This window comes from Desmodus rotundus, chromosome 3 (genome assembly GCF_022682495.2).
Source record: "Desmodus rotundus isolate HL8 chromosome 3, HLdesRot8A.1, whole genome shotgun sequence".
NCBI classification, from domain to species: domain Eukaryota; kingdom Metazoa; phylum Chordata; class Mammalia; order Chiroptera; family Phyllostomidae; genus Desmodus; species Desmodus rotundus.
In genome coordinates, this window is record NC_071389.1 from 113,393,599 (window position 1) to 113,414,410 (window position 20,812).

Consider the following 20,812-nt stretch of genomic DNA (forward strand, 5'->3'; position numbering starts at 1 on the left):
TCTGGAATGCCGCTCCCCCTGGTGGTAAAGAGAGATGTGGGCACAGCCTCTGTTGGCTGGTGACCTCCCAGGAGGGCGCTTGGTTTGGGACTTCGTAGAGTAAGTTAGGCCTCTCCCCTAACTCCTAGGCACTGTTCTAAAGCGGGGATCATCGTGAATTACAGTCTCTGTGAAGGTGTTGCATTTCCCCTCCTGTCTAGGAAGTTGGGGGATTCCCCTTTGAGAAAAAAGGTCACCATAGGTGAGGGGAGCAAAGGATGGGAAAGGGGGAGACAGTCGCTCAGAGGAGAAATGCAACTCCAGGTGACAGAGAGATTCCATCTCACTGTTGTGAAGGCAAAATAGGGCCCCACTTTATCTCTGTCACTGTCAAGGTGGGACTGTCATAGGCCACATGCCTTTCTCTGATTTAGATGGGCCGGAGATAGCCACCCGAGTACCAGACAGAGCAAGGTGTGACCCGGATCCTGGATCCTGGGCCCAGCCCAGTAGCATTTGTGATGAGGCTGCATGTGGCACGTGCCCTGGGTAGAGGGAGGTGGACACAGGCACAGAGACTCTGCTCCCCCTGGTCCCCAACAGACCCCAGGCTAGTTCCCATCCCTGTTCCCTGTCACTCCAGTAAACATCCTTTTATTTTCTTTTCCTGCTGACCGGCCAGGACTGCCAGCCCAGAGAAGAAACAGGAGGTGATGGAGAAGCCAGCAGTGGAGGAGACCAAGGAGGAGAAAATTGAGCTGAAATCCATCACAGCTGATGGAGAGTCCCCTCCCACCACCAAGGTGAGGAGTCATCTCCTTCTAGGAGCTGGGAGAGGGGAGTGGGGGACTGGGGGTTGGAGAATACAGTCTTCTCAGGCCAGATTCCCATGGAAAAGAACAAGGAGTGAAAGAGACTCGGGGGACTAGGTCAGTGAGGGTGGAGCAGGAGAGTAGGAATGTGAAGAGCAGGCAGAGTGGTTGGATCCCAGCCTTCTGCTAATGTTTCGAGGGTCTGTGCAAAGTAGTAAGGATGTATTTTTGAGTCAACAGCTCAGCCACTGACTACAAGGTATTTCAGAGCTACTCCAAGCCTTTAAAACTTGGAGCATACCTAACTGGACTCCTCCTCCTCTCTCCCTTGGCTGCCTAGATCAACATGGACAACCTCCAGCCCAATGAAAATGAAGATAAAAGTGTCTACCCCAACCCAGAAACTACAGGTACAGTTCTACTGCCTAACCCTGGTGGGCAGGGAGAGACCCAAATTCTAAAGCCACGTGAAAGTAACCACATATTAGGGACCAATGGTTCCAATTTCCCTCTACAAGTACCTTGCATTGCTGAATGTCTCCAGTCTCTGTACTTAAGCGTTACCAATTATCATCTGGGGGAAAACTCTGTTCCTGGTTTGCTCATAATAGTATAAGATTAAATAAATTAAATTATGTCTGTGTAGTGCTTTCATGTCCTTTAGGAGATGGGTTCTGTGTGTATTTGAGGTTTTATTACATCCTATGTTGTAAAGTCATTATGAACTTCATATGATTTATTAGTAGAACATATGTTGCAGCATTATGAACACTAAATAATAATAGTAAATTCCAAATCTGCCTTGTCCTTACTCAGGAGGCAGTGCTGAGTACAAGGACAGCTGCCACCACAGATGTCCCACTTGTCGCTTTGTGAAACGCTCTCAGGACTCTGATTGTAACAAGGGCTAGTACCAACTTAGTCTTCTCATCTTCTACCTGATATGTAAATTGGCAGGCAGTCTCCTTCGGGAGGGATTACATGTCAGAGTTCCTTTGGCCTCCCTGTGGGAGTCACTTCTCTGCTTCCTGAACCCCACATCCTGGACCAGCTCTGGGTTTGCCTTCTTTTCACCTACAAATTAAGATGTTTTCACCAGCTTCAAGCTTGCAGTCAATTACACACAATCAAGGGACTGTGGATTTCACTGACATTTCCTTCTCTGTGTAGGTTTGGCGGTATTTGGGTTGGTAACCACATTAGGTGGCTGACAACCTTCTGCCTTTATAAGCAAAGCTGGGTTTTCCTTTTGCTTTTCCTCCACTCCCTGCATCAGTTGGTTCTCTGCTGGATTCTCTGCAAGAATGCTAGTGGCCACTTTCTGTTGTACTGGGAAGCAGGCTTCCTGTGGTCACTTCACTCCCTCACCTCCCTCCTCCAGGGAAACAGGACTGGGCCTGCCGGGACTGGCACAGGAGAGCAGGAAGGGTGTCCAGGTGCAGGGCACTAAGGCTTTTGAAGTTTTAAAACACTTCTGGGTGGAAACTGTTACAGAATTTCAAAGACAGAAATATTGGCCAACTGCACTGGGAGAATTTTGTCTTGGTCTGTATGAACAAATAGACTTTAAAATGACACTTTTTTGGGTAATTGGGGAAAATTGAATATGTACTGGGAACTAAATGATTTTAAGTAGTTTTTGTTAATCTTGTTGGTATAATGACATCATTGTAGTTCTATTTTTAAAATGCTGAAGTTTTTATAGCTGGAGTCCAAAATATTTAGAAGTTGCTTTAAAATAGCCCAATTTTTTAAAAAATGGGGACAGGGAAATAAATGAAACAATATGGGCAAACTGTCAATAGTTGTTGGAGCTGGGTATGGAGGTCCATCATACAAGTCTCTCTACTTGTAGGATTGTTATAAGGAGGATTGTTACTATTAAGGTTTAAAAAGAATGACAGTAGTAAAGCAAATTGGTCTGGGCCCTAAGCAGAGTCTGTCCCATGTGCTTGAGGCTTCAGGAGGCAACCTCCCTGCACACAGCTGCTCTCCCTACCTGGCAGCGGGCAGACAGACACCTATGACAATAACCTCCAATTTACTCATTCTAAATATACTCCCAAGTTCTCTCTTCTTTGTTGCTCTAATGAAATCAAAAAGAAGCTGGTCAAGGGGAGAAAAGACTCTTGAGGATACTGTTGTCATTGTATCAGCCATCATAGAAATGTCTCTCTGTTGACCCAGCTTTAGGGATTCTTGGAATGGTTTTGCTTTCAACTGAAAAGCTATTTCCACACTCTGCTGATTCTTCAGGATTCTTTAGATTTTTTTTAGTGTGTCCTTTTCCCCAATCATATGGCCACCCCTCTTGACCCTCTTTTATACCCAGGCCTTTGTTTCTTGTGGTCCCAAGCTTCTTCTATCTCTCCCTCTGGTCCATAGAAAACTGAGGCTGGCCTGCCCCAGCCACTCCCCCACCCCACACCACCACCACTCAGCCTTTTAACGCCAGCTCTTAAGCAACCCTACCATATGTTCACTACCTCTGGTTTCCATTTTCTTACCCAAGGACAGTGGTCTTAAAACTAATGGCTCTGAATGTCCTGCCCCCTCTCCAAGGCTGAATCAACCTCTGCTTCCCAGCTTCTCCCACCTCCAGTTCCCCCTTCCCGCCTCTGCAAAGCAGCTCCATGCTCCCTTAGTACAGTGCAGCAGACACCCCAGGGACTCCCCCGAGGTCATTTGACTTGTGGTCTCTGTTCTTGTCACTGTCTCCTTCTTGCCTGCTTCTCCTCTGATCTGCTGTTGTCCTCCACCTACTTCCTCTTCTGCTTTCACAGCTTCCTGTGCTCCTTGGGAGGCAGGTCTGAGGAGCATTGTCCTGCCTCACTTTCCACCATACTTCCAGAGAGAAAAGGGACAGTGCCAGAGAACCCTCATGCTCTTCTCCTGCTCTCTCCTGTCTCCCTTTGCCATTGTCCCTCTCTCCGGGTTGCTGTGTTTACTTGTCCAGGTTGCACCCACAGTCATGTGTGGAGCCGCTAAGCAAGGGCGGAACTGAAGCCTGTACTTTGCTGGCCGGGGCCTCTGCCCTCTGCCCTTGTGTGAATGCCCAAAGGAGGGGCCTGTGTCTAATTGGCAGAGTCGCTATCAAGGCCAGCAATGGCCAGTCAGTCCTTCCCTCTTGGTTTAATCTCCAAAGCTCACCAGTTGGTTTTAGCTTACCAGCCTGGCATACAGTAAAGTTTAGAAACATCTACCTACCCAGGAAGGAAAACATTGTGCCAAGATTGTGCTTTTATTTATTTAATTAATTAATTTGAGTGAACATACACATGTTCTTAAGAGTCATTAAGACTTAAAATTAACAAGCACAGTGAAGAAGAAATGTGAATGATGCCAGAGAATGTATAGTACAGGACCAGATGTTGTGGGGAGCACTTGAACTGCTGTAGGGGATTTGAGGAGAAGAGCAGTGAGGTGTGTGTTGGGGGCGGGTCGTCAGGGAGGCATCATGGGCAAGGGTGGTCTTGCCTGGGCTTTGACTTCAGAGGGTTGAAGAGGAAAGAAGTTATTTCAGGACCATACCACTGTTATAAACCTAGAGCTGGAAGAACCCTTGGAGACATTCATTCACTTAGTAACTACTTAGGAAGCACCTACTGTGTGCCAGGCACTGTGGCAGGCTGACATTTTGGTCGGAAGGCAGACAAGGAGCAAAAAAGTAAGCCAGCCAGAGAGGTCACATCAGGTACCAAAACCAAGGGCTGTGTTTCAGTCACTGGGCTGCTGCTTTGCCTGTAAGGTCTGTAAAGACCTGTTTGAGGATGCAACATTTGGGCTGAAAGCTGAGTGAGTCATATGGAAATCTGAACCAGATGCATGGAAATTGGAAGAAGGCGCTTACTTGGTGGAGGTCCTGGTAAGTGCAGAACCTCTGTGTAAAATGCACTTGTCTGTGGAGGAATCCAAAGAGGCTCGTGTGCCTGGAGCTGAGAAGACAAAGGGGCCAGGGCCAGGGCCAGGGCTGGAGACCAGAGCTGGGTCAGAGCAGGTGCACAGGGCAGACTAGTGCAGGGCAGAGCAGGCCCAATCCCTCATGAGGACCTCAGGAAAGCATGAAGCTAGTAAGTATGTTTTCTGTAAACACAAATGATTAAGGCATGAACAGGAAAGGGTTGGGTCATTCAGAGCACAACTGAAAAGAATACAAACAGCTCAAAAGAAATTTAAGATTCTTAGTTAAATTTCACTTGTAAATATTGATTTTTAGGTCTAGTTAATTTAGGTCAACTCTAGTTTTGCTTATTTTGCTTTTAGTCAAAGATTTTACCTTTCTTTTACATGCCCAGGTTTGGTATAAAAGTTTCAACCCTTGGCCTGTACACAATTTTTGATCTTGTGCCCCTCTTCTGCTGAAAATATTGATTGCATTGCTGGTCAGCTCTAATTACTCTAGGGAAAGAATCTGATTTATTCAATCTATATTCTGCTAGTCCTCCAAAAAAGCCCTGGGTCCCAAAACACTTCTTGCTTGATAAAGAACCATGTTCTGTGCCAGGCATTTTTTCCTATGGCTTCTTTTTAACCAGAGGAGAATGTGCAGAGCATGGCTGGTCCAGAGATGAACTTCCCAAACTATCTTTCCAATCAGCTTAGTCTCCCCCTGACCTCTTCTTTTGCAAATTCCCCTTTCTATAGAGCTAATGTTGGTGTAGAAGTTTAATCATGAAGAAATAAGGGCTACTATGTGCCAGGCATGATTTTGCTCTCCACAGTTTTCAGCACAGAAAGAGGTAGTACAGGCACATTTAAAATCAGCATCTAAGGCACTGTGTCCTGAGTAACTGTGGGAGGCCGAAAGGGCTGCTGGATCCCACAGGTTACTAGTCCCTGGAGCCCAGGTTCTCGGGAAAGCCAGGTTAATGATGCTGTCTGAAGTGGGGGTCCTTCCTTGCAGCTCTGCAGAGAGGGAGTTGACGGGCAGTTCCATTAGGGAGAGAGCGTGTGAAAGGAGAAAGCCCATGGTGAGTGAATTCATTTCCTGGGGCTGCCATGACAAATTACCACAAACAACAGAAATGTATTCCTTCACTGCTCTGGAGCCAAGACGTCTGAAGGCAAGGTGTTGGCAGGGCCACACTGCTGAAGACTCTAGAGAGGATGCCCCCTTGCCTCTCCATAGTTTCTGCTGGTTGCCAGCAGTCCTTGGTGTTCCTGGCTTGTAGCTGCTTCACTCCGGTCTCTGTCTCTGTCTTCACATGGCCTCCTCCCTGTGTGTGTCTGTGTCTCTCCTCAGAAGGCCAACAGTCCTTGGATTTAGGGCCCACCTTAGTCCAGTATGACTTCATCATAACTAATTACATCTACAGAGACACTATTTCCTAAATGAGGTCACATTCTGAGGCCCTGGGAGGGCATGAATGTTATGGGCATTGTTCAACCCAGTACAGCGAGTGTTCAGAAAATAGTATGATGGGAGTGGAAATTCTGTAAGAGAATAATGGCAGGCAAAGATCAGACTGAGAAAGATGCTAAGCACTAATTTACAGATAAGAGTCTCTCCCATGGGTACAGATGGTAAAAACAACAGGTAACATGCTATATGAACCATTCCAAGGTACCTATGAACTATTATCCCATCTTACAGGTGGCAAAACTGAGGCACAGAGGGACTAAATAAAACCCCTGTAGCCAGAAAGAAACAGAGCCAAGATTTAGATCAAGGCATTGGCTGAAGAGTCCATGTCTTAACTTCCATTTCCATTCCAAACATTTTAAATGCATTTGATCAGAACAGGGCATGCACTGGTCTCCTTCCATGGGCAGCGAGCTTGCAAGCAAAGGGAGAAGTCATTTACCATAGGCCCACATTAAATGTGGCCACTGGCTGAAAGAACAAATAAGTGTCTAGATATTTGAATGAAGGGCCTGCTGCAGTCAGCATTACTGCCCCATTGTCCCTACAGCACATAATTTTTCTGTACTTTCAGATATGGGGAGAGTACAAGGATAGGGTTGTTTGCAAGGCATCCTACAACTCAACCAAGCCATATCTTTTCCCCTACCTGGCTATGCTCTAGTCTAACCTGGTCTCCTTTTCTAGTGCATTACAGCTAGAATGATCAACCATCCCAAACTGCATGGGACTGAGGGGTTCCCTGGGTTGTAGGAATTCCAGTTTAAAAAACCAGTACAGTCCCGGGAAAACTGGCATGAGTTAGTCACCTTACTTAAAACCCCTGTGTCGTGTGCTGCCAGGACAGTCTTTCTCTAACATGGATGATCTCCAGCAGTGCCTGCAGGGAAAGAGCTCAGTGTCCATCCTGGGTGGTATCCTGGTTTTTGAAATACAAATGACATCTTGATTCCTGTCAGTACGACAGTATCTGGAGTAGGCAGCACAGTGGTAAAAATAAGTGGGAGTAGTGGAGTTATTTAGAACGTGCTTTTTTTTCTTTCAGGAGAAGAGGATGAGGAGGAGCCTGAGATGCCTGTGGGCCCACGCCCACGCCCACTCTCTGAGCTGCACCTCAAGGAAAAGGCAGTGCCCATGCCTGAAGCCAGTGCATTTTTCATCTTTAGTCCCAACAACAGGTGTGTGAGAATAGTGGGGCAGGGGAGCCTGTGTTCTCTCCACCATACAAGGCCAGCAGGTGCCAAGCCCTGGGTGGAGCCCTGGACTGCCCCAACTCCCCACAACTTGTGTGAAGAGAGGGACATTTTATCCCTCAGCATGTTAAATGTATTATTCCACTCTAAAGTAAGCTGTCGTTTCTACTATCATTTCTTTGTAGGTAATCTGCCCCTTATCTCTACTGTTTTTACCATCTTCCATTGCCTTTGATGTTGTGCAGATTTGCTACCACATGTCTAGACATGGACTTTTTTCCATTTATCTCTCTAGGGATATGTCATTCTTCCTAAGTCTATGGATTTATATTTTTGTTCATTTCTTAAATGACATTGAAAATTAAAATAGAATTGCTAATTCTTGAAAAATTACAGCCATAATCTTTTAATGTTGTCCCACCTCATTCTCTTTATTCTTTCCTTCTGGTACTCTCACTGGACATATGTAAGACCTCATTCTGCCCACTCTCTCTCTTAATGTGTGCATATCTTTCATCTCCTTATCTCTCTTTCGGTATGCTGGGTAATTTCTTCAGATATATCTTCCAGTTTCTTAATTCCCTCTTCAACTTTGTCTCTGTTAAATCAGTTTTTATATAGACTATTATATTTTTCATTTCAGGCAGTTCCATTTGTTGCTTGATTTTCTGGATTCACCTGTCTATATCTAACAACTACCTATTATTTTATCATCTTTATGATCAAGTCCTTTATTTCATTAAATATTTCAAATACAGTTGCCCTATATTCCATACCTGATGTATTTAATATTCACAGTGTTAGGTGGAGAGGAGGAGTCTAAATCACTTATTTGTTGTGTTTTTTCTGATTTTCCATCTCAGTGGCTTATCTTCTTGTATGTTTAATGATCTTTGACTGTGACTCAGTACTGCGTATTAATTGGTGAGGTTCCTGTTGGCCCAAGTTATTGTGGGGAAACTTTCTTCCAAATGCTCCTGGCTTGAAAGGAAGTTTTCTGATAGCAGTGCTGCTGCTGACAGCTCTGCCCTTCCTGGCTACCTACCACACAGGCCCCAGGTTGGAGGATTTGTTTGTTTGCTTATTTGAAGGGATGGTCATTGCAGACTTCTCCTAACTCTCCTGAAACCAGAATTGTCACCCTGAATGGTGTGGCTCGGTTGGTTGGAACACCATCCCATAACTGAAAGGCTGTGGCTTTGATTCTCTGTCAGGGCACATGTGTCAGTTGCAGGTTTGGCTCCAGGTCTGGGCCTGTGTGATCTCCACCCAGTAGGGGTGCATGTGGGAGGCAACCAAAATGCTTCTCTCTCGCATGGATGATTCTCTGTCTCCCTCCCTCTCTCTCTAAAGGCAATGAAAAAATGTCCTCAGGTGAGGATTTAAAAAAAAAACAAAACAGAATTGTCTCAAAGAGCTTGCCTTTTCAAGGATTTGGTGCTTCTTCAGCAGTAATGTCTTTCAGAGCATTTAGTCAGCCACAGTGTCAGGAGCAGAGGTCTGACGCCAGGTTTTTTCAAGCCCTCACTCTCGCACTCTACAGGTTGTGTTTCTGGGCAAGCTCTTGGATTTCGTTGTTTTTATTTATAAAGTGAAAACAATGCCATCACCCATATCTCCTTTCTAAATTGTGAAGATGAGATAGCACATGAGCACCCTTGGCATTTGAGGGTATAGCATTTCTGGTGCTGTCAGTGAGTGCCCAGAGGTCCACGTGCATAGTGCTTTGTAATTGTGCTCAGGTATGGAATTGAGTCATACACCTTGAAACTATTACACAGAGTAAATCACCCCAGCGGAGTGTAAGTTCAGCCATTCTCTTGCAGGCCACATACCTGGGTGGCTCCGTTGTTCTCTGTACATAAAAATATGAAATAGACCTCAAAGTGGGTCTTTTAATGATGGGGAAAAGAAGTCCCCCAACAAAAGCCAGTTAATGTCACAGCAGTATTTGAAAGGTCTCAGATGTAATCTCCTAAAATGTCAAAAGTTTACTGTCAGTGAAAGGCTTTATTTTTTTCACAATTAAAATGTTTTTATTTCTATTTTTAAAATTATTTTATTGTTGTTCAAGTACAGTTCTCTGCATTTACTCGCCACCACTCCTCCCCACCCCAGCCATCCCCACCTCCCTCCCCTGATTCCACCCCACCTTGGTTTTGTCCATGTGGCCTTTATAGTTGTTCCTGAAAACCCTTATTCCCATTATCCCTACCCCCTCCCCTCTGGTTACTGTCAGTTTGTTCTTTATTTCAATGTGTCTGGTTATATTTTGCTTGCTTGTTTGTTTTGTTGATTAGGTTCCACATAAAGGTGAGATCATATTGTATTTATCTTTCACCGCCTGGTTTATTAGCGAAAGGGCTTTAGAACAACAAAGTCCTGTGCAGACGGGTCTTGTGGTGGGGGCGGGGTCGTGGCTGTTGTTCCCCAGCAGCAGTAAGACTTCAGGCTGAAGAACCTACTCCTCAAACTGACAAGCACCTCTGGAGGCTGAAAGGAGGACTTGGGGCTTCAAGACCTAGGGAGCTGCTTTCCTTGCCTTCCAGACATGCTTCTCTTCTCTCCTCCACCCCACGCAGGTTTCGCCTCCAATGCCACCGTATCGTCAATGACTCGATCTTCACCAACCTGATCCTCTTCTTCATTCTGCTCAGCAGCATTTCCCTGGCTGCTGAGGACCCTGTCCAGCACACCTCCTTCCGGAACCATGTATGCATTCCCTTTGTTCTCTGCACCCCCTCCTCCCGGGAACATGACTGGGCCCACAGCTTCTGCTGCTGACCTCATTGTGCAGTCAGGAGCCCAACTCCAAATCTCATAGTCAAATGCACAATAAACATTTCTTTAAGACATTAAGGCTTTGGTAGAAACCATTCGAGGACCACAAGCAAGAAAGAGAACATGTACCCTGATTGGCAAAGGTCAGGACTTTCATTGCCCTGTGGATGTTCCCCAGGAAGCTCTGGTTTCCTGTACAATTAGTAAAAGAATAACCACTGACTTCCTGACTCGCTCCCTCTGTACTCTGACCAGTCCTAATCACTAGGGAGACAGGGGGCATTGACAAACAGGTGCCAGTGTAAGGTTGACCTTATAGAAAAGAGCTTCGGAGACCTTCTGTGGAGTAAAAAACTAAACTTGAAGGCCCACCCAAGGCTCCAGTGAACAACATTAAAGGTTAGAATAAGAATTGCTCTAGCTCAGAGCCTCAAAACAAATCCCAACCAGGTGGGCATGAAGAGAGGAGCCTACCAATCTAAAGCAATGGCCGTGCAAGCCGCTTGGCAGTCCTGCTTGGTCCAGAGCTTTTTTACTGAGAGGGGTGTTGGCCCTAGCTCCAATCCACTGAGATACAATAAAACACAAAAGCACGCAGCCTGCCCCCAGCATGGGAGTGCACCCTCATGTGCCCCCAAAGATAGAACACCAGTGTAGATGTCCACCAACACGAAAAACTAGCTGAGTCACACAAATGTTAGGTAAGCACTTGGCATGTTCCTGCAAAAACAAACAAACAAACCCCACTCTCTGTCCTATTGACAAGTGTTTATCTCAGTGGTCTGATTTGGGTTTGATTAATGAGAAAAGCATCAAACCAGATGCTGTGCTGACTCAGGAAGCCCCCCTCACACATCTGGGGACTGTGTGCAGAGCCACTAAGCTGCGTGAGGCCAGCCCACTCCAGGAGCTAGTGCTGCGGCGCCACTGGTTTCCTAACGCATTTCTACTTGTCTCCACGTGGGAAGGCTCAAGTGGCATGTATTGCAGTTTTGAAATGTGAATCTTTTTCTGGTGAACACCCACTGACCTCTCCTCCTGTCCCGCTTCCTCCCTTTCCCTCCCCATTCCCATTCTGTTTCTTTGTTTTGCAGATTCTGTTTTATTTTGATATTGTTTTTACTACCATTTTCACCATTGAAATTGCTCTGAAGGTAAAGTCCTGACCTCCCCCTCCTCCTGCACACAAGCTCTCTGCTGCTGCCTGTCCCTAACACACATGCTTGAGTTGGTTCCCAGTTCCCTCTCAGAGCCACTAATCCAATTGTGCTTATTTTTCAGATCCTAGGCAATGCAGACTATGTCTTCACTAGTATCTTTACATTAGAAATTATTCTTAAGGTAATGCAATCTGAGAAATGCATTCTTTCTCTTTCTCTATCTCTGTCCTGTCTACCTGTCTCTTTTTTCTCTTGTTTCTTTTACTCTCTCTCTTTAACTCTCAAGCCTGAAGTCAGAAGAATTAGGGCCCCTGACTTGGTGCTAATGCTCTGCTCAGGCTCAGAAGCCAGAAGAAACCCACCCCGGCCCCACACCTGCCTCCTCCTGGCCTGGTGTTTGGCTGCTGGTGTTAACACTGGTGCTGTCCTGTCACTGGGTCTGGCCCTGTGCCAGTGAGCAGTGCCCCACACCCGAACACACACCCCATCTCCAGGCAATTGGTGATGGACCCTGCTTGGAACCCTCCTTCCCTCCTCCTGCCCAGGAGATGCCACACAAACTGCACAGGTGGAAAAGCTCAGGGGCCACGACAGAGTCACTTTGGCTACCCCTTCTGATACCCTTTGTCAGCACCTTCCTCAGTCCTTGCAGCAGACATTGGGCCTAACACAAGATCTGGGGCCAGTCTCCCCCCTGAGAGCTTTTGATAAACAACTCTACATTATTTCTGAACCCTCCGTTACCTGCCTAAAAGCTTTGTGGCAATGCCCCTTTCCCTGAGAATTGAGGGGAATAATATTGGAGACCTAAGTAGAGGGGGTAAGAACCAAATGCTTGAAGAATCTGGAGCACTCAGGCTCGGGGCCCAGACTTGAGAGCTAACTGCCGGCAGCCCTGGGGGCAAGCAGCCCCATTTGCAGAAATGCTGCAGCACCTCTATCCTGAGTGGGCAGAGCCCACCTTGAACAGCATTGGGATGAGGTGGGTTTTTTTCTTATTTAATACACAATTAATAGGTTACTTTTATTTTATTATGATTGCTAAGTTTTTCCAGTATACTTCTGAGCCTCTAACCAATGCATCTCCATGCCAGTTCATCTGCGATGTAGGGCATGGGTTCTGAGACCTGGGAAGAGCGCATTTCCGCATTTGTCCTCTTCTCAGAGCGAGGTCTAGGGCTTTATCCTAACCCGAGCACAGACCCAACAGAAGGGTCATAGTCTCCGAAGCACGTGCTGCAGTTTCGTGTCTTCTTTCTGGGACACTCTCCTGGGCTGCTGCTCCCAAGGAGTCCACGTTCCCTTTTCGCCCCTTCAGGTGGCTGATGCAAACCAGTGCCCACACCTGACCCTTCTTTTCCTGATGGAACGCCCAAGTCATTACCCAGTCTTTAATGTACATGACAGTTCTGTCATTTCGAGTTACAATTTGGGGCAGTGGTGTGTGTGTGTGTGTGTGTGTGTTTTTTTCTTTTGCCCAGACCCTCAGCCTCTGTCACTGGTTCCAGCTAACAAGAGTGTTTTTCAGGTTTTCTCTCTGCTCAGCTGAGTAGATCTGGGCAGGTCCTGGTCCCTGGGGTTGGGAGAGGGGACCAAGAGCAGCCTGGTTGCATTTAGAGGCAATGCTGGAGAGCCCACTTTCCAGGAAGAACTGATTCTTTTCAGACTCAGGGAGACACACAAACACCCCAAATTCTTTCCTGCAACAAGCAAAGCTCTGAGGCCCAATTCTTAGCACCCTTTACAGAGCTTCCCAGTGGATTTCCATGGTGCTGTTTGCCGTAAACTCTGCCATACTAGCAGAAGTGAAAGGTCTCTTCACAAGCATTGTCCTGGCAGACGCTTCCCTTCCTTTCCACCCTCTCCCTCTTCTACTCTCTTATTCTCACTGTGCTTCTCTAAACATAAATGCCAACTCCAGTACACTCCCTGCACCTCCTTCCCACCGGGTCCCTCTACCTGGCCTGAAGGCCGAGTGTCCTGCCCCAACACAGACAAGGACGGTCATCCAAGAGGAGCACGTAGTGTCAGGAGCAGATGAAAGACCTGAGGATGTTGGGCCTTCAAGAGAAAAGGCTTATAGGACCACAATAGTTGGACTGTCACCTAGAGGAGGAAGGAGCTGGAACCAGGACCAATGAGCAGAAATTACAAAAGATGAAATGCATTTAATAATTGCAGTTGCCACCTACGGAAGTGGTGGTCACCTGTGACTGCTTTTCCAACCCAAAGTCAGGGATCCTATGTCCCACTCCTTTTCTCTCCTCAGGTTGAAAATACCCCAGCAGTGGGCTTTTCCTAGGCAGTGGTTCAGAACTGTTAGGAAACAGGCACGGGGGGCGGGGGCAGCCAGCAAAACAGGGTAAAGGACAGACTTTGCACTGGGGGCCTGAACCTGGCCTTTTTTGGTGCCCTGAGTGCCACAGGTAGTTTTCAAGCAAATGCTCCATTTTTTGGCATCCACTTGCCTATCTATTCTCTTCAGCCACTCTTGCTCTGATCCTGCTGGGCATATGCCCCTACACACACACACACACACACACACACACACACACACACACACACACTCACACTCACACTTCTTCCCCTGACAAAACAGGAGCCCAAATCAAAGGACAGAAGTTGGCACTCTGAGCCCCAGCCACCCACCTACCAAGGAATGCTTTCCCCGAATGCAGATGGCTCCCACTGGAGCTCAGTAGTGTCCTCATACTATCCACGCCAGGAGCAAGGTGGGAACAGACCCAGTACCTTCTCTAGAATTAAGAGTGAGATGGCTAGCGAAGGCCTCTGGGTTCCCCAGTCTTCGCTGAGAGGCAGGGCAACAAGCCCCTCCAGGTGGCAGGCCTGCAGGAGAGCTCTCCAACTACATTCCCCTGCAACCTTTTATATAATCTGCTCATTTCTAGAAACTATTGCAGGACACAGGTGCCTGAGTCCCCCATGACCCCCTGCAGCAAGAGATAAATGGAAAGAATTAGGTTGCAAGAGCTATTTTTGCCAATTTCCCCTGTGTTTGCTTTTGAATTGCTCTGCAGACATGCTGCCCTGGGCATGCTCTGATCCACAGAGATGAGATGGGCCCCGGTGACCAGGGAGCCACTCTCAGCTTCTCAACCATCAGCTTCGGATGTTTCCCCTTGGCTGATGCTTTGTGGCCCATGACCTTTCACAGCCCTTAACCTGGAAATCCACTGCCCTTAGTTCAAGCCAGCAAAATGGGAAAGGCTATTTGTTGAACATCTAGAGTGGCTTTATATGGAGCTCTGAGGGAGGTAATAATAGCCAAGACCTGGAATAATACTCATCATTCCACGTGTTCTCTTTTGGTTTTCCAAGGGCTCTCATGCGGTTTCTGGTATGTGGTGTGTGCCTCAGAGAGTCAGGGAATTGTGTGCCCACTTTATAGACCTGATAACAATTTCCCCTGTGCAGAAAGAATCCAGAATTCATATCCAAGCCGTCTGGCCCCAACACTTACATAGCACTTATTATCAGTAGGATTTTGTGCTAAGTGATTTACATGTAATAACTAAACTGAAGCCTACAACCCTATAGGGGAGATATTATCAGTTCTCCCCATTCCAAAACAAAGAATAGTTCAGTAACTTGCCCACACCACACAAATAAAACAATGGGGCTGGGATTCACACTCAGAGGCCTGGCTCCAGGGCCTGTGTTCTTTAACACTGTACCACATGGCCCCTCTGAACACAAAGCTCTGGTCCTTCAAGAGCATGCAGTCTAGAAGCAAGACAGTAGGACTGAGTTTAAGGTATTTGCACAGATCAGAAGTATGTGTGAGGCCAGGACGTGGAGGGATGCTGATGGCCAGAGTTATTGGTAGAACTTCTCACTGGGCAGCAGAAGACCACCTGCCCCAATTTGCCTGATACTGAGCAGCTGCCTGGGACCCCAGACGTTCAGAACTGACCTGGGAAAGTCCTGGGAAACTGGGACAGTTGTGACCCTACCAGGCACGCCCACCTTCCCCCAGATGACTAGTGTCCTGAGCTGGCCCTGAGGCAGATGGAATTTGGAAAGGAGGTTGGTCAGGACAGCACAGCATGGGGCCCCTCAGGGCTGGCGTCACAGACATGTGATGAGGAACCATAGACAGAGAATGAGAAAAGGACGGTGGCCTGATTTGAGAGGGCCTCAAATACAGGATTGAAGAGTCTGGAGTTGCCTGGTAGGTAGAAGGAGCCACTGATAGATCCTGAGCCGGGGATTCTTCAGTGGCTGTGTAAATGGTTGCAGAACCCTTTTCTGGCACTGTATGCTTCTTCAGTCCTGCCTGCACCCCAGCCCTCTGTCACCTCTCTGCTCTTCAGCGGGGCCCACCTCGGGGTGCTGCGGGAGGGAAGAGTGGTGTGAGGGGCTCCCTGGGGCTTGGGCAGGTGCCACTCACACCGGCGTCTCTCTGTGCCTCCCTACAGATGACTGCTTACGGGGCTTTCTTGCACAAGGGCTCCTTCTGCAGGAACTACTTCAACATCTTGGACCTGCTAGTGGTCAGCGTGTCCCTCATCTCCTTTGGCATCCAGTGAGTAGGGCTCCCTCCGCCATGGTGGGGCATGCAGCTAGGAATGGGTGTCAGACAGGACATAAGACTCTGGAGGGCCTTCCTGCCCTCTGCCCATGGGCCTGTGATAGGGTTGGTGTGGGGCCTCTGACTTGTACATGTGGCGGCTTTCATTTCTTGTGCCCATGTCGCGCCTCAGTGGTGTCACACTTGAGGGATGTCAGTCCAGCAAGAATACAGTCAAATGTCTAGGTCTTTCCGTGACGGGAGGGCCAGACCCAATTACAATGGGAAGAATGTCTCCAGGGCCTTTCTACCCCCTCCACCATGTGCCCAGTGCCGTGGGCTGCCCTCAGCTCCATGGGCCTGCCATTGCCACCATCTGTCCTGATCTCTGGTCCATCCTCCCTCCCTTCCTCTCACCTCTGTCTCCAGTAAAAGCACCTGGTGAGAGAGGGAGGGAGGAAGAGAGGAAGGGAAGGAGCAGGGGTAGAGGGGAAGAATTATTCTCAATCTTGGCTACAGAGTAGAACCACCTAAATAGCTTTTAAAAAGACATTTGCCCCAGAGATTCTATTTAATTGGTCTGTGGTACAGCCTGGGCTTCAAGATTTTTAAAAGCTCTCAGGTGATTCCACTGTACAACCAAGGTTGCAAACTTGCTCAGGTTTAAAAGACTTTGATTACAAGTTTCCCCCAAGCTTTATCAGCAAATAATGCTAATCCTGCACTTGAACTTTCCAAGCACTTTCACATACACATTCTTCTATGGTCGTTAGAAAAACCTATGAGGTAGGCAGGTCAAGTGCAGTTATTGCCAGTTTGTGAGAGCAAAACTGAGCTTCACAACATGATGAGACGTGCCCGAGGTCACACTGACGGCAAAGAAACAACTCTGGGTCTCCTTGCCCACGGGGGTTTTCATGGTCAGCCTAGAAATCGTGGAGACTGGGGTGTAGGAGTCAGACTCTCCTCTAATCATCAATAATATGACCCACAACCATCTGCCCCTTAAGCCTACAGGTCTGATTCTAATCTCAGCACAACCATGAAATCACTATTTAACCTTGAACCAAGAACTCCCCCCTTTTGTTTGTGCTGTTCCCATCTACCTTTAAATCCCTTCTGTTGTGATTAAGTGCAAACCGACTCCCTCCCTGAGATACCCAGGTAGGTAGGAATGTCCTTTGAATCCTTTGTAATAAAAGAGCCATAACCAGAGAAATCAGATCTTTCTACCAGCTCCCTCTTGAGCACATCATCCTGACCACCTAAAGAATGACCTGAGCACTTGCTGGCCTGTCATACATTTTTAGGTCCCAAGGTGGGCATAAGGCTCTCCAAAAGCTAGAGAAGCTTATCTCAATCAGATGGTTAGCTTTGTGAGGGTTAGAATTCACTTCAGAGTTGCTCACCAAGCTGGCAAGGTGAAAGGCCACCTGGGTTGATGGATAGCCCCTCCTGCAGAGGGGCTGCTGGGGCCTGGCACACTAGTGCCTTCTTCCTACTAGGGACAACAGTGGCCTGAGGCTCCCAGAGGTTCTTTTGTGGCCCTGGCATGCAAGGTGTGTGGGACCTATTGTGTAGAATCATTCCTTCAAGTCCTGACTGAGCTATGAGCCAGAGCATTTACATATAAGTATACTGGGCAACTACCTAGCACACGTGTTTAGAGATAAGCACCAAAATATCTTCTCCCGTGCTGTGTGCCTCTAGCCACAGGCCTGCAATGCCACAATTCGTATAGTGTTTCAAGTTCAGTGATGTCTTCCTAGACATGATAATAAAGCCACCATTGATTCAGTTCACAGTATCCAAGCACACTGTTAGATGACTCACATTGTACTTAACTCTTACAACAACCTTATGAAGTGGTTCCTACACAGTTTGACAGATGAAGAAACAAGGGCTCAGAAAAGTTAGGAAACTGATCCTCATTGACTTACTGGTACGTGGCAGAGCTGGGTTTGAACTCAGGTCTGCACATCCAAAGCTATCTCTGTGATAAGTCTGGAGAACCCTGAGAAGCACGTGATACTACTAGTAACTCCTGGTGAGTTGCTTTTCATATTATTTACTCACCACAGGCAAGTCCAGGTGTCAGGCAAGCCTCATATCCCCATGGGGTAGGAGCTGGGAGGAGAGCAGGGTCCCTGGGTGAGAAAGCCCCCCTTCACAATTTCAATTGCCTGAGGTTGGCTTTCCAGGATACCCCTCTCCACATTATCTGCTAGTTTACCAAGAACAGGAGAAGCTCACTCCCTGCCCTGCTTTTCTTTCCCAGGTCCAGTGCAATCAATGTTGTAAAGATCTTGCGAGTTCTGCGAGTCCTCAGGCCCTTGAGAGCTATCAACAGAGCCAAGGGACTAAAGGTGAGAAGGGTGGGCCTGAGCCGGGAGCCATCAACCCTGCAAGCACCCACCAGTCTGTGGACTGGCGGAAGCTAAGCTGAGGAGAGGGGTAGGCTGCAGTGGGAGGGAATGGTCAAATCGAGTACCTGCCCTGTTGGAGCCTGAACTCTCCTGCCTACTTGTCCAGTCCCACTCCAAGAACCATGACAGGCAGCCACTCAAAATCTAGACTCCTAAGCAAAACTTTTGCAAAAAGGAGACCCACACACAAACCCCTGCCCCCAGTGGCAATGAGGCCCCCCTGTTCCTACACCTACAAAATGGGAAGTTAGCAGGGCTTTCATCCCTTTGGTTACCTAGAGCCCAATGGGGGCCTTTGCGTTCCACTGCGTTCATCTCCATGTGGCTTTGGAAGGTGCTTTTCCTCTTGGAGTCTGAGATGCCCACTGTGGTGAAGGGCTGCCCATGCTGCCTCCTCAGGGAGGCTTGTGCTTAGACAAAGGAAGCTCATCCTACAGGCATTTCCTGAACCCACATCCCCTTCCCACCTGCTCTCCCACTGCAGCACGTGGTTCAGTGCGTGTTCGTCGCCATCCGGACCATCGGGAACATTGTGATCGTCACCACGCTGCTTCAGTTCATGTTCGCCTGCATTGGGGTGCAGCTCTTCAAGGTAAAGTCTTGGCTCTAATTTGTCTTGGCTCCTCCTCCTCCTACCAGGATTCCTGAGAAAGGGACCCAGCAGATACAGCAGAAAGAGGGCCACGGCCTGGTCAGACTTGCGGGGAAAGTCACCACAGCCCTGCTCTCAGCTTCCCAGACCATAAGAGGGATGGGCTTGGAAGGAGGCATTGCTTCACCAGGCAAAGACCCCTTGCCCGCTAGGTGCTGCCTGCCCTTCAGGTCTTGCTCTTCCTTCTGGCAAGAAAGGGAGAGGGACTCCTCTGCTCTGAAACCTCCATGTCAGGCACCTGTGCAAAACCGGCAGCAGTTCCCTTTTATCAACAGCACCAAGTTGCCCCCTCCTGCCCTGCATTCAGAGCCCTACCTCTCTCCTGGCTCTCTCTCACTGCCTCCTGACAAGGCCCCTCAGCTCCAGGTGGGCCAGCCTTCTTGGCGTTTGCTCTTTCCTTCCTGCCTTAATCCTTTTATGTCTGTTATTCTCCCATTGGAAGCATTCTTCCCCCTGCCCTCTCTCACCCACCCAATAATGATTTCCTCCCACCCAGTTCATCGCTCCAAGCTCAGCTCCACTGCTCTTTTCCTCAAGAGAGAGTTCAACGCTCATGGAATGGAGGTCCCTTTGTTGAATTTCAGTGGTTCCTGTGGTTCAGAGTACTTTATGTATGTGACTTGGGTCTTCCCCACGTGGATGCTGCTCTCCTTGTGCTTTTTGTCTCCACTTTCTAGCACAGGGGTTCCCAACCCCTGGGCCATAGCCTGGTATCAGGCCATGGCCTTTTAGGAACCAAGCCACACAGCAGGAGGTGAGCAGCTGGTAGTTGAGCAAGCGAAGCTTCATCTGTATTTACAGCTGCTCCCCATCTCTCACATTATCTCCTGAGCTCTGCCTCCTGTCAGATCAGTGGGGGCATTAGATTCTCCTAGGAGCAGGAACCCTACTATGAACAACGCATGTGAGGGATCTAGGATGTGCGCTCCTTATGAGAATCTAATGCCTGATGAGCTGAGGTGGAGCTGAGGCGGTGATGCCAGCACTGGGGAGTGGCTGCAAATACAGAGTATCATTAGCAGAGAGATGTGACTGCACAGAGACCATAATAAATCAGGTGCTTGCAGACTCATATCCAAACCCTATCAGTGAGTGGGAAGTAACAATTAAGCTGCATTCGGTGGCGGGCTATAAAGCCATCCCCCCAACCCCGGTCCATGGAAAAGTTATCTTCCATGAAACTGGTCCCTAGTGATAAAAAGGTTGGGGACTGCTGCCCTAGCACATTTTTTATTGATTCATTAATTAATGAACATCTCCAATCCCTTTATTCTTCTGCCTTCCAGGGAAAGCTGTACACCTGTTCAGATAGCTCCAAGCAGACGGAGGCAGAATGCAAGTGAGTGCAGGCTGGTGGGCCAGCAGTGCCAATCGGGTCAACTCAGGGGGTGGGTGACTTGGCGTGAAAGGAGGGACATCCCATTCTTTCTCGGACAGTAGTGGCAGCTGGACTTTTACCTAGGGATAACCTGGTCCCATGGACACAACAGGTAACAGGTTCACCCACTGAAGTTCCTCCCAATGGCTAGAACTGTAGGGTTTAAGCCTAACTAGTCCCATCCCACCCAGCATGCCGAGAGTCACTGGTGGATCAGGTGTGAAAGGAGATGAGAGACTCCCAGAATTAACTCTTTCTCTTCCTTTCTCAGGGGTAACTACATCACATACAAGGATGGGGAGGTTGACCACCCCATCATCCAGCCCCGCAGCTGGGAGAACAGCAAGTTTGACTTTGACAATGTTCTGGCAGCCATGATGGCTCTCTTCACTGTCTCCACCTTTGAGGGGTGGCCGGAGTGAGTATGCAAATGAAGGCCTATACACCCTGATATTAGAAGCCAAGACACTGTCCTCACACACATTCCCCGAGTTTCCTTCCTGTCCCACACTCCTTCCCAGAGATCCTGCTTACCAGC

At 48.1% G+C, this 20,812-nt stretch overlaps 1 protein-coding gene across 12 annotated transcripts in view; it reads left to right on the plus strand.

Annotated features, from left to right (window-relative positions):
- CACNA1C (calcium voltage-gated channel subunit alpha1 C) overlaps positions 1-20,812 on the plus strand; it is a 628,485-nt gene that overhangs the window by 514,383 nt on the left and 93,290 nt on the right. For 5 of the 12 annotated variants that reach the window (XM_053920870.2, XM_053920862.2, XM_053920867.2 and 2 more), the window contains exons 17-26: positions 662-782; positions 1,132-1,201; positions 7,199-7,331; positions 9,929-10,058; positions 11,222-11,281; positions 15,727-15,833; positions 18,097-18,184; positions 18,729-18,836; positions 20,183-20,235; positions 20,546-20,692. In XM_053920870.2, coding sequence (XP_053776845.1) covers positions 662-782; positions 1,132-1,201; positions 7,199-7,331; positions 9,929-10,058; positions 11,222-11,281; positions 15,727-15,833; positions 18,097-18,184; positions 18,729-18,836; positions 20,183-20,235; positions 20,546-20,692 — 1,017 coding nt within the window. Of the gene's footprint in view, positions 1-661; positions 783-1,131; positions 1,202-7,198; positions 7,332-9,928; positions 10,059-11,221; positions 11,282-11,408; positions 11,469-15,726; positions 15,834-18,096; positions 18,185-18,728; positions 18,837-20,182; positions 20,236-20,545; positions 20,693-20,812 lie in introns of all 12 variants that reach the window. The other 7 variants (XM_053920869.2, XM_053920864.2, XM_053920865.2 and 4 more) reach the window with 2 other exon arrangements.